General features: G+C 39.4%; 1 protein-coding gene across 1 annotated transcript in view; it reads right to left on the minus strand.

The window, feature by feature from the left end:
• Positions 1 to 9,850, minus strand: part of C7 (complement C7) — a 55,672-nt gene extending 45,822 nt beyond the window's left edge. The window contains exons 1-3 of the mRNA XM_047077028.1: positions 9,704 to 9,850; positions 7,857 to 7,912; positions 5,387 to 5,462 (exon numbers count right to left, since the gene is read on the minus strand). Coding sequence (XP_046932984.1) covers positions 5,387 to 5,462; positions 7,857 to 7,912; positions 9,704 to 9,850 — 279 coding nt within the window. The remainder of the gene's footprint in view (positions 1 to 5,386; positions 5,463 to 7,856; positions 7,913 to 9,703) is intronic.
• Between the last annotated feature and the right edge of the window lie 7,437 nt (positions 9,851 to 17,287).

Raw genomic sequence — 17,287 nt, forward strand, 5'->3', positions numbered from 1 at the left:
AGAAATTAATGCAATTGAAGAAACAGCGTTCAGGAAATTGTTCTGGTGTTCCACAGATGTAAAACCTCCCAAATCAATAAACCCACAGACCTACTTGTCCTGGAGTGTGTGACAAGTGACACTTGGATTATTATTTGTGACATTCTCCCAGCTATGTATTTATTCTCAGGGTTGAGTATTAAAAAAATAATAGTAATAAAAACAGTGGCTCTTAAAAAAAGCAACTTGAAAGAGTTAGCTGGGTAGACATATAAGCAAATAGGTTACGATATAGAACGTTTAATGTTTCTGTTCATGCTGTGTGTCAACTAGAAAGGAGAAATGGATTTTGTCAGAGGGCGGGAAGGATACTGGGAACAATGGTTAAGAAGTAAAGTTAGAAAAACCTTTAGAGGGGTACCTGGGTTCAGGTGGGTTCAGGGGCCGACTCTTGATTTGGGCTCAGGTCATAATCTCAGAGTCGTGAGACTGAGCCCCATGTGGTGCTCTGCACTGGGCAAGGAGCCTGCTTGAGATTCTCTTTCTCTCTCCCTCTGCCCCTCCCTGGCTCATGTGTACCCAGGTGCACTCTCATTCTCTCTCTCAAAAAAATAAAAAATAAAAAATAACTCTTAAAAAAAAAGGAAAAAAAAACTTTAGAAAAATGGTGGCAATTGATTTGAGCTGAATGTTAAGCCTTCTTCAAGAAGGCAATGCAAAATAAATCTGGAGAGAAAGATGCTAATATGGAAGTCAAATTTACAGCACAGAAACCTCGGTCATCCAAAGGTGAAGCTACCTCTGCAACGGAATTTTACTAGATAATAAAAATCACTGACCTCTGAAGTGGGAAATATGTCAAAGGCAAATCTCTGGGAGAGAAAGTATGGGAAAATTGAGGAAATCATCAAGCCAACCGAGAAACACCTAAGTCATCCTAAAGTTCATTTTATCAATGTGAACACATATATCTAACACTTAAACAAAAAGAAAGGTCCACAAAATCCTTTTCCTGCCCAACAGCAATCAAAGATGCATCACTTAAGCCTCTTCCTGTACTCATCTTTTCCCCATTTAAAAAAAAATAGAATCTGACATTCCAGAGAATTTAAACCTTGAGCAAAGATCAACAGGGAAGACTGGATCTACAAACTGATGTGGGGTCAGAAGCGAATGGTCAAGAAAGAATTCTTGAGCAACTACATGGATGGAACTAGAGGGTATTATGCTAAGTGAAATTAGTCACTCGGAGAAAGACAAAAATCATATGACTTCACTCATATGAGGACTTTAAGAGACAAAACAGATGAGCATAAGGGAAGGGAAACAAAAATAATATAAAAACAGGGAGGGGGACAAAACAGAAGAGACTCATAAATATGGAGAACAAACTGAGGGCTACGGGAGGGCTTGTGGGAGGGGTGATGGGCTAAATGGGTAAGGGGCACTAAGGAATCTACTTCTGAAATCATTGTCACACTATATGCTAACTAATTTGGATGTAAATTTAAAAAAATAAAAAATAAAACAAAATTAAAAAGAAATTAAAAATTAAAAAAATTAAAAAGGAAAAAGAAAAAAGTAAAAAGTAAAAAAAAAAAGAAAGAAAGAAAGAATTCTTGAGACATTTTTGGTGCAAAAAGGTGCTTTTATTATAGCACAGGGACAGGGCCCGCGGGGAGAAAGAGCTGCACTTTTACTGTGTGAAGATGCTGGTTATTATATTAAGTGCTCAAAGGGGAGGGGACGTGCAGGGAATATTAGATCATAAATGTCTTTTTCAAATTTCTACTCTTAAAAGTAGTTTCACAGGATTTCTCCGATGCTTATCATTCAGCTTGATATTAACAAGTGAGATGAACAGTCTTGAGACTCTAAGAATGCAGCAACCAGCACATATTTGATACTTATCGGAACTACGCAGGCTATAGGTCAGCCTTCTGGGCTAAATGCGAACACATTTTTGCTTCTATCCCTCATCACAAACCAACGTTGAATCTCTTCACCCATCCTAAACTGGGTTAGAAGTGGGGACTCATTGGGACAAAGGGTCACGGTAATGCAGTTTGATCTCTGAGCAGCTGTGTGTCAACCTGGGCCTGGTGCTGGCATCTTCCATTGTATCTGAGCAGAGGAGCCATGGAGGAATATGAGTGGGGAATAGAACTCAGTGCAGTTCCTTCATAAGTTCCTAGTTTCTGTATTTGATTGATGAAGACGCCTCTCATAATGTGTCTTATTAAATTGTCCTTTTCTGAAGTTCTAAAGCACAGATTGTGTTGTTCATCTAAGTAATGCTTCCCTCTCTCCACATACAAGGATGACCTCGACAGCTGCCCACTGTGAGCAGCCATATTCTCACCTGACAACTTCTGATCTTATGACCCAGTTTCCATTTTCACTTGTCTCTCTCTGGATGAAAATGTTGTCGTTACCATCTAGGGATGTAATCATTGCATGATGACCTTCATGCAAAGAAAAAAATTACTAATATGAAAAATACCTCTCATCCCTTTCTATTTAGTGTTCTTTCTTAGCTTGTTTTTAAATTATAAAAATGTTTTCTGTGGTCAGTATTTGATTTTTGCCTTGTTATTCATGGACCCATTTGCCTGTCTGTATTCAGAGCAGTCATCTATTTGCCCAAAGCCAAATTCCACATTCGAGTAACTGGTTTTGTAAATACCACTCATGTAGGTACTAAATGTTTGATGAAAATGATGATTATGATGATGCTTCAAAACAGAAATTATCAGGGCGCCTGGGTGGCTCAGTCGGTTAAGCATCCAACTTCAGCTCAGGTCATGATCTCACAATTTGTGGGTTCGACCCCCTCCTCAGGCTCTGTGCTGACAGCTTGGAGCCTGCCCCTCCCCTGCTTGCATTCTGTCTGTCTCTCTCTCTCTCTCAAAAATAAACATCTAAAAAAATTGTTTTGATAAAATAAAAAAAAATAAAACAGAAATTATCTCCTGTAATACAGTTCTGTTATTTTAAGAATTAAAAAGTGATTTTTAAATACACATTTTTATTCAAGCTGAACCACCTTTAAAATATTTTGCAACTATAGAATCATGCTATAGACCTGAAACTAATATAAATGTTATGTGTTAAGTATATCTCAATAAAAACACTTATTCATTCAAATATTTAGAATCTTTAACATGAACATTATATTTGTGGAAGTTGTCCTAAGAAAATTATCAGAAAAGAGGACAGATTTCTATGTACAAAAATATTCACTCAAGTTTCACTCAAACAAAAATGTAGATAATCTAAATCTCAAACAATATGAAAGTGGATATATAAGATGGGTATATTCATATAACGGCAAATAATACAGCTGTTAAAATTCACGCTGAGAGTATCATGGTAAAATAGTAGAATATAGGGGTACCTGGCTGGCTTAGTCTGTGGAGCATATGACTCTTGATCTCGGGGTCATGAGTTTGAGCCCCACGTGTGGCATGGAGTTTACCTTAAAAGCAATTTTTTTAATAAACAAATAAAGGGGTGTCTACATGTTCAGTCGGTTGAGCATCCTACTCCTGATTTCGGCTCAGGTCATGATCCCAGGCTCGTAGGATTGAGCCCCATTGGGCTCGGTACTGAGCATGGAACCTGCGTAAGATTCTCTCTCTCCCTCTGTCTCTACCCAGCTTGTGCTCTCTCTCTCTAAAAGTTTTAATAAACAAACAAAAATTTTTAAATAGTAGAATATAAAACTTTAATCAAACAATTGTATTTTTAAAAATTATAAACAGGGGCACCTGGGTGGCTTGGTTGGTTAAGCGTCCGATTTCAGCTCAGGTCATGATCTCACAGTCCGTGAGTTCAAGCCCCGCGTCGGGCTCTGTGCTGACAGCTCAGAGCCTGGAGCCTGTTGCAGATTCTGTGTCTCCCTCTCTCTCTGCCCCTCCCCTGTTCACTCTCTGTCTCTCTCTGTCTCAAAAATAAATAAATGTTAAAAAAAATTAAAAAAAAATTATAAACATAGAGAAAGAAGATAAATTGAAAGAATAAATACCAAAATGATGGTATATTGGGTTCTTTTAAAAAATTTTTCTTAATGTCTATTCATTTTTGAGAGAGAGAAAAAAAGAGAGAGAGAGAGAGAGAGTATAAGTGGGGGAGGATCAGAGAGAGAGACACACACAGAATGTGAAGCAGGCTGCAGGTTCCGAGCTGTCAACACAGACATGTGCCCATTGCGGGGCTCAAACTCACGAACTGTGAGATCATGACCTGAGCTGAAGTCGGACACTTAACCAACTGAGCCACCCAGGCACCTCTAAAATCTCATGCTTTTTTTTTTTTTTTAAGTGGGCTTCATACCCAGTGTGGAGCCCAACGCAGGACTTGAACTCAGGACCCTGAGATCATAACCTGAGCTGAGATTAGGAGTCAGGCGCTTAACCAACTGAGACATCCAGACACCCCTGGTTTCTTTTAAATGGTAAAATTGTAAATAGTGTTTTCTTTATTTAGACCTTCCTGTTTCCTCCAATGAATAACTTATAAGGAAAAAAAGAAAACACTTTTAGAAGTACTTTATAATCTCCAGATCAAGTCCAGTATTTTATTTGTATTACTCAGAAATTAAAGTTTAAAAAGTTTAAAAATACAGGGACACCTGCCTGGCTCAGTCAGTAGAACAGGTGATTCTTAAATTTTTTTTTTCAACGTTTTATTTTTGGGACAGAGACAGAGCATGAACGGGGGAGGGGCAGAGAGAGAGGGAGACACAGAATCGGAAACAGGCTCCAGGCTCTGAGCCATCAGCCCAGAGCCCGACGCGGGGCTCGAACTCCCGGACCGCGAGATCGTGACCTGGCTGAAGTCGGACGCTTAACCGACTGCGCCACCCAGGCGCCCCTAGAACAGGTGATTCTTAATCTTGGGGTTGTGGGTTCGAGCTCCACCTTGGGTATAGAGATTACTTAAATATAAAATCTTTTTTAAAAAGGTGCAAATGTTTCATTTTTCATGATCATTCAGCTCATTAGGTAAAACAAAGTTTTGCTACTCGTTAGTGTTCCTTTCAAATAAGAAGAAAAGTTGAACCCAGTAAATATGAAACAGATTCTGAATTACCTACTATCTTCATTTCATGCTACTCTATTCCTCTAATTAAAGAGTTCTCTAGTTAAAGAGTTAGTGAATTGCTATACCCTGTGTATATTTCTAGGCTCAAATGTAAGATTTAGAAAAGTCCTGCAAGAAAAATAGGAAACACAGAAATTACTTTATTACATTATTAATCACTAGAGTCATACTTTTCTCCCTTTAAAACTACCAATTATATTTTCAACATAAAAAATAACGTTCAAAAGCTAATTTCATTTTGTCCATAGGTAAGCTATTTCTGCATAGGAGACAATAAATACAAAGTTTTGTATGGTCCTACCTGAGTCTTGGTACAACCACTGCATTCTGACCACAGGGCATAGGAATCCCACTGGCAATTGACTGGAGAGGAAGCACTGCCAAATTATGATAAATCAGGTAGAAAGATAATGGGGGGGAGGGGGCACAAAGAATAGTCAAAAATATTTCAAAAAAAATAATTGCTTTACAATTTTTTAAGAGACATCAAAAGTATCCCAAGATCTATAAAAATACATGTGGAAGGAACCAACTTTTCTCAAGATTAACGTTTATCAAGCATCTATAATGTACCAGGCACTATTTAGATACTAAAGTTGTAGATACAATAACAGAGAGATCACTGACCATTGATAGAGGAGAGGACAAAGACACATATGTAAACAAATAATTATAATATAATAATACAAACATGATCCATAATGCAATGTACCTACTTTGATCAATTTCATAACAAAAATGTATACAGTATAATGTGTTATGGAAATATAGATAAAGGAGTGTTCACAGTTGGAAGGGTAAGTGAGAACTTGTGGGAGGAAGGTATAAGGTCTTTGAAAGGATTCTGAATAATGAACTGAAGAGTTATAACAGAAACTCTTAAGTGGAAGACAAAAGGCTCTAAAAAGACCCTATCAGGGGCGCCTGGGTGGCGCAGTCGGTTAAGCGTCCGACTTCAGCCAGGTCACGATCTCACGCTCCGTGAGTTCGAGCCCCGCGTCGGGCTCTGGGCTGATGGCTCAGAGCCTGGAGCCTGTTTCCGATTCTGTGTCTCCCTCTCTCTCTGCCCCTCCCCCGTTCATGCTCTGTCTCTCTCTGTCCCAAAAATAAATAAACGTTGAAAAAAAATTAAAAAAAAATAAAAAGACCCTATCAGAAGAGAAAAACTAAGAACTGGCAAAGATGAAATGGACAGAAATTGATTTTTAAATATTCCCCCTGTGCATTTAGGCTACTCCTCAAGAACACATCCAAGTAGCGTCCATTTGAGCTTAAACAATTCCGCTCCATTAAAATACATGAAGAATGGAGAATCTGTTGTGTGATGCTTAACTCCAGCTTTGTAGAGAGCATATCATGACTTCATCCTCAGCGATTAAGGAAGTCTAACTTAAAGCATATTTTACAAGGGGTAAAGGAAATCAGAATCCTGATTTCTGGGTTTTGAGCAGATTCCTAGCCTTGGGACACCTTCAGTCAAGGTGATTTGTGCTTATCTTAAGCCTGTGAGGTGATCCTGAAAGTAAGAAGTTTGATCTGAAGTGCATGTGCCTCTCATGCTTTTTTTCAAGCCAAACTTGCTAACTTGTAGTCTTGACATGGCGCCAATGATCCAAATGCCTCACTGTTTTTGACCCTTAAACAATCGGAACTTGCTATTGTTCTATGTTGTGCCCCAGGGACAGGCAGAGACCTTCCCCAAACACTGAGGTTTAGGAAGGGAAGCCAGCTTGGTCTCATCTCTCCGTGCTCCCACAGTATCCCATGCAGCCCTCTCCCAGAGGCCTAGCACATTTATATTGACATCAACTGTTTCAAGATCTGTATCACCCAGTGGACTCTCAGACACTTGGCCCCCTTTGTGTCCCCAGTCACTAGCACAGCCCCTGACACATATTCTGATAGTTTGAAAACGTGAACTGACCTGGTCCTATCCCATCAAACTGACAGTGAAAGCAAGAGAAAGCCATGAGTAAATGATAGTGGCTTTTTTCCAGGTCTCAAGAGTCAGCACACCTATTTTCTTAAAAAAAAAACTCTCGGGGCGCCTGGGTGGCGCAGTCGGTTAAGCGTCCGACTTCAGCCAGGTCACGATCTCGCGGTCCGTGAGTTCGAGCCCCGCGTCAGGCTCTGGGCTGATGGCTCAGAGCCTGGAGCCTGTTTCCGATTCTGTGTCTCCCTCTCTCTCTGCCCCTTCCCCGTTCATGCTCTGTCTCTCTTGTCCCAAAAAAAAAAAAAAAAAAAAAAAAAAACTCTCAACCAGACGGAAGTTACCCTTGTGGGGAACACAGCATAATGTATAGACTTGTCAAATTACTATGTTGTACACCTGAAGTTAATATAACATTGTGTATCAACTGTATTTCAATTAAGAAAAAAAAAAAAACCTCAACCTTTAAAATCCAAAGAATGTTTTGCAATGACTACATTTAAAGATCACATTCTACTCCAAGATGTGTTAATTCTAAAGTCGGTGCAATTCTCTGAATTGAAGGTACAATCATGGTACTGGGACAAGAAGAAAACTTTGAGGTAGTTTTAGTCTTCAAGTTTCTTCCTTATGGGAAATAAAATAAAGTAAAATAAGAATGAGAATAAAACAAGCTTTTGCTATCATTGCCTTTTCTCAAAACGCAGAAAGATAAGTGTTGAAGGGAAAAAGATGTTCTGGCTGCAATGTTAAAATCAGGCCATATGATAAAGAACTTCCTAAAAATAAAAAAAAAATAATAATTTTTAATGATCTCCAATACAATCCAAAACATTCTCACCTTGAAAAAATTTGGAACTCTCCTGCAAATCCCACCAAGATGAAAAAACTTATTGCCTGGGGGGAGAATAAAGCATTGCTTTAGTTTATATTTCTTTAATGAGTTGAAAGTGAATACATTTGTGCAAGTCAAGATTTGTGAGTTGTGAATATAAAGAAGGAAAGAAGCATGGAGAAGGCTCCCCGACTCTGTTTGTCCTTTAAGTTTCCATTTTAAATAAAAGTTTAATACAATTCTGTTGAGCTCACCTCTTACTATTCATTTCTGTAAAGAAGGCTAGGGACTGGGGAATGTCATAGCCAGGCAAATAGAAAATGTAGCTCATTAGAGCATTTCTTTAAGGACCCATCATCTTTTCATTCCTTTCTCTACCCTCCTTCACTCTAACTTCAACACATATGAAGACACCCAAAGAGGATGAAGCCTAGAAGAAAGACCAGCCAAGAGTGAGAAGTTAGAAGGGAAGTAAGTTTCATAAATAAAGAGTCAACCAAAAGTTGAGGCACATCCCCAGCCAGAGGGCCCATGATCCTCACCCTGCCCCTTAGTTCTATGGGCAGCTCCTCTGGTTTTTAAAACACCTGTGAGGCCTGTTGCAATCATCTGTCCATGACAGCACCAGCCTAAATATTGAAGGTCACAAAATTGTATATAAAACGGGATTACATTTTGTTTGAAAAGTCAAACATGTATTAAAAACAAATCTAGAAAGAAATATAATAAAGCATAATAGTTCATTTCTGGTAATGAAATTATAGGTAATTTCTATTAACTTTTTTTTACTTTTATGTATTTCCCTACTTTGACAACTGAGGGTGTCTGGGAATATCATTCAAATCTTTCCTGGAGATTCTCCAAGGATATCAATTGTATTCAATATATAACCCAGTGTAAAAGTCCTTAAAACCATCTTACTCCATATTTTAACAGGCCAATATTCTTTCTCTTCTCCCTGACCTCCTCAAACCTTTTCTTTCCATGTATTTGTGGAGTGGCCTCCCAACATTTTTTCCAGATCCTTCTCCCTGCCTTCCTAGATCATCTGCCATCTTATTAGGTATCTTCCTTTCAGTTGTAAAGTCCTAGTTGCCCACTTCTGTCTTTTATTGTTCTCAGAAGCTTTTAGCCTACTATTCTGATTAGCATAACCAAACAGCTGTGGGCATCCTGGAAATGAGTGGGGGGAGGTATGAATACGTATGTGATTTTTTTAATGAGCAGGTAAAGCACATAATATAAAGCAACACCTTCTACAGGTTTTGTTTTTAATCAAACATTACAAGGATTAAAAACAATTAAAAAAAAAAACCTACAAGGGTTTGGGTTAGTTTTTCTGTTTTTCAACAATATATCTTTACTCCATGCTGTCAACTTCTTTTTCCATCCCTGGGAAAGCCTATCTCCATAGCTTTATTAGTCACTCATAGGCACTAACAGATAGTCACATTTTTGGAAAACAAAGATTCTGAAGCACTCTAACAGTCAAATTTCAATTCAATATCCAATTTCAAGTGTCTCTCCTACTCCTGGGTTCTGGATGCTCATAATGGGAGTGAGGTGGAGTCTGATTCCAAATTCCTCCTCCTTGTTCTGCTTTTCTTCCCCACATCCCCAGACTGCCTCTGTCTTCTTCAAAGTCACAGCAGCAGGAGAGGGACAAGAGCCAAAAAGGGTCTTGTGTGACTAATCCAGCTGGAGTCCATAATGGTGACCCAGGATGTGGTGGATATTTGAATGCCAAGTCTTTATCTCCCACTGTGTTTTTGTGGTTCTTTGGATGGCCCCCATTGGTGATCTACAACCACTATGCTCTTGGCAAAAATGATTCATCTCTTTGTTTATCACACTTGACTCTCCCCAGTGCTTGCCTCCTGGGACTCCTTTTCCATATGGATGCTGCCTGTTGGAGTTGCTTCATCCTGCAGGCAGTTTCTCAGGCAGAAGCCCTGACAACCCAAGTCTGGCTCCTTTCTAAAGGTCCACATTGTGTCCATGCGATACCTGCACACATCCTTATCCTGTCAGACTCTGGATGTCCAGAATGTAACCAATAATGCTGTGTTGATTAACTCTGTTAAAGGCAGGCTAGGGAACCAGCCTGTGCCTTTAGATTTTCCCAGACATGACTAGAGTATGATTTCCTACATCCCCTATACTCTAAGGGGCACGATCCTATATATTCTGGAGGATGGGGATAGCAAAAGGTCACTAGACACTATCCTTTTGTAAAACTGCTTTGAATGTCCAGTATCTCACTTTAAAATGTGGGGATGCTGAGCACTTATTCTTCTTGGCCTTTGACTCTCAGCCGAAGCAGGCATCATGAAAAAATTCATTCTTAACATTCTATTATTACACGTGTTTTAAAAGAATTTCAATCAAGCTTTAGGGAATATACATTTTTTTCAGCAGTGCCTTTGCCAGCACCTTCCCCATATACATACTCCTTATTGTAACTTCTGAAGATCTGCCTAATTACAAGGCAGTTCTGTTCATGAGTTACACAAGCTGAATCTATTAACCAAAAGAATTTCTTGAATTTGCTAGCTAAGTCCCTGAAAACAAGTCATCAAGTTATCATTTCCCACCTTCAGAAAGAGTATCTTAACAAACAGACAAGATAGAACAATCATAAATTAATAATAAATGATACTTGGGGCACCTGGGTGACTCAGTTGGTTAAGCAACTGACTTCGGCTCAAGTCACGACCTCACAGTTCATGGGTTCGAGCCCCGTGTTGGGCTCTGTGCTGACAGCTCAGAGCCTGGAGCTGCTTCAAATTCTGTCTCCCTCTCTCTCTGCCCCTCCACTGTTTGTGCTCTTTCTCAAAAATAAATAAACATTTTAAAAACTTTTTAAAAATGATACAAAAATTGGGGCCCCTGCGTGACTCAGTGGGTAGAGTGGCCAACTTCGGCTCGGGTCATGGTCTCATGGTTCATGAGTTCAAGCCCCACATGGGCTCACTGCTGTCAGGGCAGTGCCTGTTTAGGTCCTCTGTCCCCGTCTCTCTCTGCCCCTCCCCTGCTTGTGTGCTCTCTCTCTCTGTCTCTGTCTCTCAAAAATAAATAAAACATTTAAAAAATAAATAAGTTGGAGTTGAAGTTGCTGTCTTTGGTCCTGTATTTAGTTGAATAGTAATTTTTCTAACATTTGGCTACATTGCACTGGGCCAACATGTACATTTGGTAAGCCTTTCATTGCATTCCTCTCTCTGTGTCTTCCACTCTCACATTCCTGACCCTTTGGTCCAGGATTCCAAATTCTAAAGTTCCAAGTTTCCGAACTCACTTTTCTATAAAGCTCTTAGATAAGTCAGATCATGGGGACTCATTGCATAGCTGCAAATCAAACAAACAAAATACATGACAGGGTATTTTTCCCTAAAAATAACAATGGCACTATTGTATTCCTTGATGGCTTTCTCAGGACTTTCATAAACATAGTCTCCACTCTCATTTCCATACCTTCGAACCACTAATTTTACTGCAAAACAAGAAAAAGGAATTCACTTTGTCTGAATTGTTAAATATATTTAAATAAGGATTTTTTTAAGTTATCCCCATATCTTTCTCTTTCCTATTTCCCCATGTCTTCTCCTTATTTGAGCCATTTCAGTTAAGCCTCACTCCCTTTTGAGATTGCTTCACTTACAAAAGTAATGAAATTATTATCTTACCTTCATGTTTGGGAAAACACTCAGGGCAGAAGAAAGGAAGAAAATTTCCGCTGAGCGCCTGGTGAATTTTCAACAGTGGGAAGAGCCCAGCAGTGGGCTCTGTCCCTGTCTCTTCCTGCTGGGGATTAACTTGGCACTCACTCATAAACACAGCAAGTGGTTCTGAGACTTAGTTCCTACCCCAACCAGATTCTCTGGGGACACAAAGAGCCTGCCCCTGTACTTAGTTGGTGTCTTGAAGCCAGATGCTTCTTATCAATTTACACAGGCCTTAGCTACAGCCAGCTGGGACTGTTTGGCAATGTAGTTCTAAGAAAACATCTGTAAATCAAGAAAGGCAACAAATGTTCTCAGTTCAATGTTTAAGTGATTTTCAACCAAAGGAGACCCTGTACAAGGCAAAGGATAAGCCTCCTTCCTGTTTCAATCTTCTAAATGAAATAGATGTTTTCATGATTCTCTTAAAGTGTGTTGTACACCAAACTTTGAGATGAAAGGATTTAAATGCAGTTCTGTCACTCAGGAGGTAAATGGAACATTCTGGAGTAGAATTTCCACACCTCCCCCAACAAAAAGAAAGGAAAACAAAACAAACAACAACAACCACACACACACACACACACACACACACACACACACACACACACATATATATATACATATCCTAACACAATATTACATCCATGACTCACACTTGACTTTCACAGATGGATAAAAAAAAGCATATTTTGCAAACATATTTAAAAGCCTCACTAATTTTTCCCAAGTGCTTTCCCTATTCCATTGACTTGCAGATCATCGTTGGAAAGTTCCTATCATGGTCATTAACTGTCCATTTTCCCTTCTTCAGTTATTGTCTTGTCTAACACTGCTAGATCCTTGTTCCCCACAGCTTTGCATTTATTCTAGCAGTTCCCAACATCACTTACAGAGGTTTCATGAATGCTGTATTTTATTTTTTTTGCAAGATTTCAGATTTTCTATTTGTGAGAAGGCAGGGAGATGATTCATTTTCAGAAGTACCAAATAAAAGCTGTGCTGCCTAGGGTCAGCTGGGTGGCTCAGTTGGTTAAGCATCTGACTTGAGCTCAGGTCATGATCTCATGGCCCCTCATCAGGCTCTGTGCTGACAGCTGGGAGCTATTAACCTATTAACCTATTAACAATAGGTTAATTTCCAACCTATTGGAAAATGTACAACACCCCCCCCCCCCACCATGGAGTCCCAAATCCTTAGACATTTCACCTCCTGGTTCTTTCCCTCTTGGTTTGGCAAGGTTACTTTCGCAGTCTTTGCAATGAGCATGTGCCAAAGAACTGAAGTCTCTGCATCACCTCAAGGAATGTACATCTGTGCCAGTCAGACTACTTTTTGCCTTACATGGGCATAGGCATTGTCTGGGTAAGGCTGTAACCTCTGTAGTACTCAGCCAATGAGGAATCAGGGGAGGGACCTGCATAGTAGGAGATAAATTGTCTGCTGTAACCGCCCCGAGTGTGTCTGTCCATCAGACACCCGCTCTTGTAAGAACATTGATTAAAGCTTTGCTTTACTGTGCCCCGAGTCCCCACATCCCTCCTTTGATTGGAGCAGTGGGCTTATTTCTCACATTATTAAAGCTGAGCTAGGTTTTATTCACACAGTTTGGCCAAATATTCTGACACTTGCTACTAGGGTATTATGAGTGGGAAAGACATAAGTGTTAAGTGGGAAAGGATTTTCTGAGTTGAGTGATTTTATAATTAAACATTTCATTAGTGAATATTTCCCAGTTTTAATGATTTATTTCTTTCTTTATCCAAAGAGCTTGAAAATAGAGAACAACCCTCACCTTTCCCTCATAAATTGACAGTGGGTTTCCAAAGATAGTTTACACATCTTTTGTTAAAACCATTAGTAATTTGTGTGGAAGAAATTTTGCCACAGAGAAGATGACCTCTAATTCCTGAAAGTTTGTTTGTTTGTTTGTTTGTTTTATTCAACTCCAATTGTATGACTTCCAGATGTTATGGACTCTTCTTACGTACTCAGTGTGCAATTCCACATTTGGGGGCTTAGTTTGTGTTTGTGTTCCTCCTGAAATCAGATTCTGAGAGAGGAAATCAATTGAAAATAGGGTTTTGGTTTTGTGTGTGTCTGAGTGTGTGTGTGTGTGTGTGTGTGTGTGTGTGTGTGTGTGTGCTTTGGTTTGGTCTTTTGGCTTGGGTTTTGGTTGGGTTTTTTGTGAGGTTTTGTTTGTTTTTGTTTTGTTTTCCGTTTTGAGAAGTGATCCTACAAACCATTGCTGGGAGATGGGAAAGTGAGACAAGGAAGGAGAGGTGGTCAGTAAATGGTACTTTATCATGCAAGATACCACTGTGGGAATTGGAACTCAGTCTCAATGTGGAAATATGAGAGATGTTGCAGAACGCTTCTCAGAATTATTCTGACTAAAGGAATGTATCTACCAACATCCTATCATTGATTGAGGGTAGTTCCTAGACTCATCAACTCTCTGACACTTCAGTTTGCTCTGGGGGGTAGCTGAGCACACACCTGTAGCTAGGGGGGAAAAAAGCCTTCAAGTAGATGGTTGCTGGTATTAACAGTATTTGCAGACATTTGCCTTTGTCTTGTAGCAATGAGTGCTAAGGGAATATAAGCAGGATACCAACAGCACCTGCCACAGTAGCTTGTCATTCATGCATGAATGCATTCATTAATTTTTTATTCTAAATTCAACAAATATTTACTGAGGATGCATAATATAACAGGCTATAGATTTTGACAGAAGCTTTGAGCAATATCCTTTATTATTTTCATTCCTTACATGCCATAAAGATCGTATGAGCCCATTTATAAATTATCCTTAGTCTAGAGGATGAGTCACACGCATACAGTGTGTCTACAATAACGTAGAAATTGAATTGTCCAGCTCCCAGAGACTGTATGCCAGAGATCATTTAAAAAGTTAACAAAAACTTCCTTTCCCCAAGTGCTTTTCACTCTCCCATCTCCACCACATCTTTACTATCACATAATAAACAATGTTTCTTCAACAGGAGGAATGTCAATGGAGAAGTCATTGGAACAAAGGCTTTAACTGTAGGTAGGAGCCGTACTGTGGCAAATTTGACTGCTGGCATGCGTTGTGTGTAATTTATTCAAAGGACAATGGAAACTCACTCAATGGAAGTTTTAAAGAAAGAATCAAAGTGATGTTTTCAGATGATCAAAACAGTGGTAATATGCAGACCACATAGGTAAGGAGGGGAAGAAGGACATGTAACTTGGAATTCATTTCAGTAGTCAGACAAGAGTGAATCAAGGCCTCTTCTAAGAAGGGATAGACAAAGAACCACAAGGCTGTGATTAAACGTGATTTCATGTCTGATTGAGAAAATTAGAAGAATGTAAACAAATTAATAAAGGACAGAAATAGGAAGTTGAAGAGGAAGAGGTGATTTTGGAGAGGGGACATTTTAGTTTGGAGAAAATAACCAACACATAACCAGAAATGTAGATCTTTTTGGAAAGAAATATAGGAAATACCTGGGACAAGGATATAGGTAGAGCTACTGGCATGAGGACACATAAGTGAAATCATGGGAGACTGATCACAATGAAATATAAAACAATATGATATGCCACTACTCAGGGAGCAGAAGGAAGGGAAAGAGCCAGAAAGAAGAGAGAGAGGTTACAGAAGGGGGAGGAAAACCAAAGCAATGCAGTGTCCAGCCAATTCAGGAGAAACATACAGAGAGGTCAGTCAACAGTGACAAGTGCCATGCAGAATTCAAAGAGAAATAGTATTGAGGGAAAACCTCACCACTTGGCAACTGAAACATAATTAAAACATTGTGGATAAACTGAGGGCAGAGTTTCCCCACATATTTTCCACTCTGGTGCTACAAGATATCTCAAGAAAAAAGAATTAATTTTATGTTTAATTAATTGTAAGAAGCTGTATGCATTATAGAGAAGAGTTTCTTAACCTTTGAATTACTGACCTTTGGAGCATGATCATTCTTTGTTGGTAGAGGGTGTAGGCGAAGCTTGTCCTGTGCACTGGAGGATATTCAGCAGCGTCTTTGGTATCTACCCACTTGATGCCAGTAACACTCTTCCCTAGACAGTCAAAAATGTCTCCAGATATTGTCAAATGCCCCCTGGAAGCAGAATCATCCCTCCTCCATTGAGAACCACCATTATGGTGTCTACTCCTAGCCAGTACTCAGCCTTAGATTCACAAAACACATGCCACAATGCATTATAATGCATTAAATGTTCTAAAAATTGTACACGAAGTAAAATTTCTTAAAAGTTTTTTCAAACCAGAATTTTCCAAATTCATGTGACCCCAGAGCTTGTATTTCTGACAACCTCAAAAACTGGTATAGCAGATGCACTTCAGCAAACGTCTAAGCCAATACTGAATCAGTGGAAGAGGAAAGCAGATTTCTGCTGACTAGGGAAGGGTCCACAGGGGTTCAGCCCTCTCCCTATCTCCTGCTTTGACACACTCCCTATTCCCCATTAGTCTTCACTTCTCTTGGTAACACCTCAAAAACCTTAACATCCCCAGACTCTAATGAAACAGATCACTGATGATACCAAGAAGCTGTTATTGTCCACCTTGGGGAGATATCTGAAAACATTTTAACAAGCCAATTTCATTCTGAATTGTTCCACTGACTCTAGCAGCATAAGAGGAATAAACTTGCTGAGGAAGGATGAAGCCTCCTTTTCTTTCTTCTGTTGAGTCTGAGGTCAGAAGTTAGAGCAAAAAGCAACAGCATCCCCTAGTGGCAGGCATGCTCCAGTCCCTTGAGTAAGAGAAGAGCATTAGGCCCTGGAGTTAAACCACTCAGGAGTGAAAAACACTGAATCTTAGTCTCCAAGTCAAGTGCTTGTTAAGCTAATAAGTACTCCAGGTAGTATCTCTTTTTCCATTAAAGTGTCACTGTGTGAATAGTTTGAGAATGAAAAATGGCTGCTAGGCAATACCTTATCTAAAGGAATTTTTCAGCAAAACAATGATTGTTAAATGCTTTATCATTATACCTAATAGGATGCTGTCCATCAATACTGAGAGCACTGCATTAAATACTGTGATTTGTGCATTAATTTATTTATTTTCTTATTTTTTAAAAGAGATAGAAGTTTATTGAATACACTGCAAGGAAGCAGTGGGCAAGACAGCAAAGGAGAGACTGTCTGCCTGCATTAATTTAAAGCAAGATCACTAGATTGGCATCCAATCCCTCATAAGAATGATGTTTAAGGTTTAAATAGATTAAGAAGTATTTCCAGGTCATCATACTTTCTTTTAGACCATTGTCCTTGCCCTTTACAACACTGGACAAGCCTTTGCCCTGGTGGCCGCAGATGGCAAGGATAACAAGGATCAAAGTACAATCAGGAAGCGATAAGACACTTTGTCGTTATGGTTTTCAATAGTGGCAGGCACTTGCTAAATTTAGGAGAAGGCCTGGATTTGTTCGGGTTTCTAGCTGTCAGCTGGGTTTTTCAGTTATCTGCAATGCACATTGTGGCAGTAGCCTGCAATTTGAAGATACATTTCATTTGGTTTAAATTTGAATTAAGTCAAGCAGCTCTGAGAAGGAAGACACAAAATGCAAAGATTCTCATGGTTCCATAACTGAATTAAGACCCGCAGGGGAAGGGTGACTAGCAAAGGACAAGGTCATTTATCTGATCTGCACAGTAAACTCGGAGTGTCTACACAGAGAGTTGTTTGTTGTTGT

The sequence above is a fragment of the Lynx rufus genome, unplaced genomic scaffold, assembly GCF_022079265.1.
Source record: "Lynx rufus isolate CCGP_SWC_20201006 ecotype Redwood Valley unplaced genomic scaffold, mLynRuf1.p SCAF_1, whole genome shotgun sequence".
Taxonomy (NCBI): domain Eukaryota; kingdom Metazoa; phylum Chordata; class Mammalia; order Carnivora; family Felidae; genus Lynx; species Lynx rufus.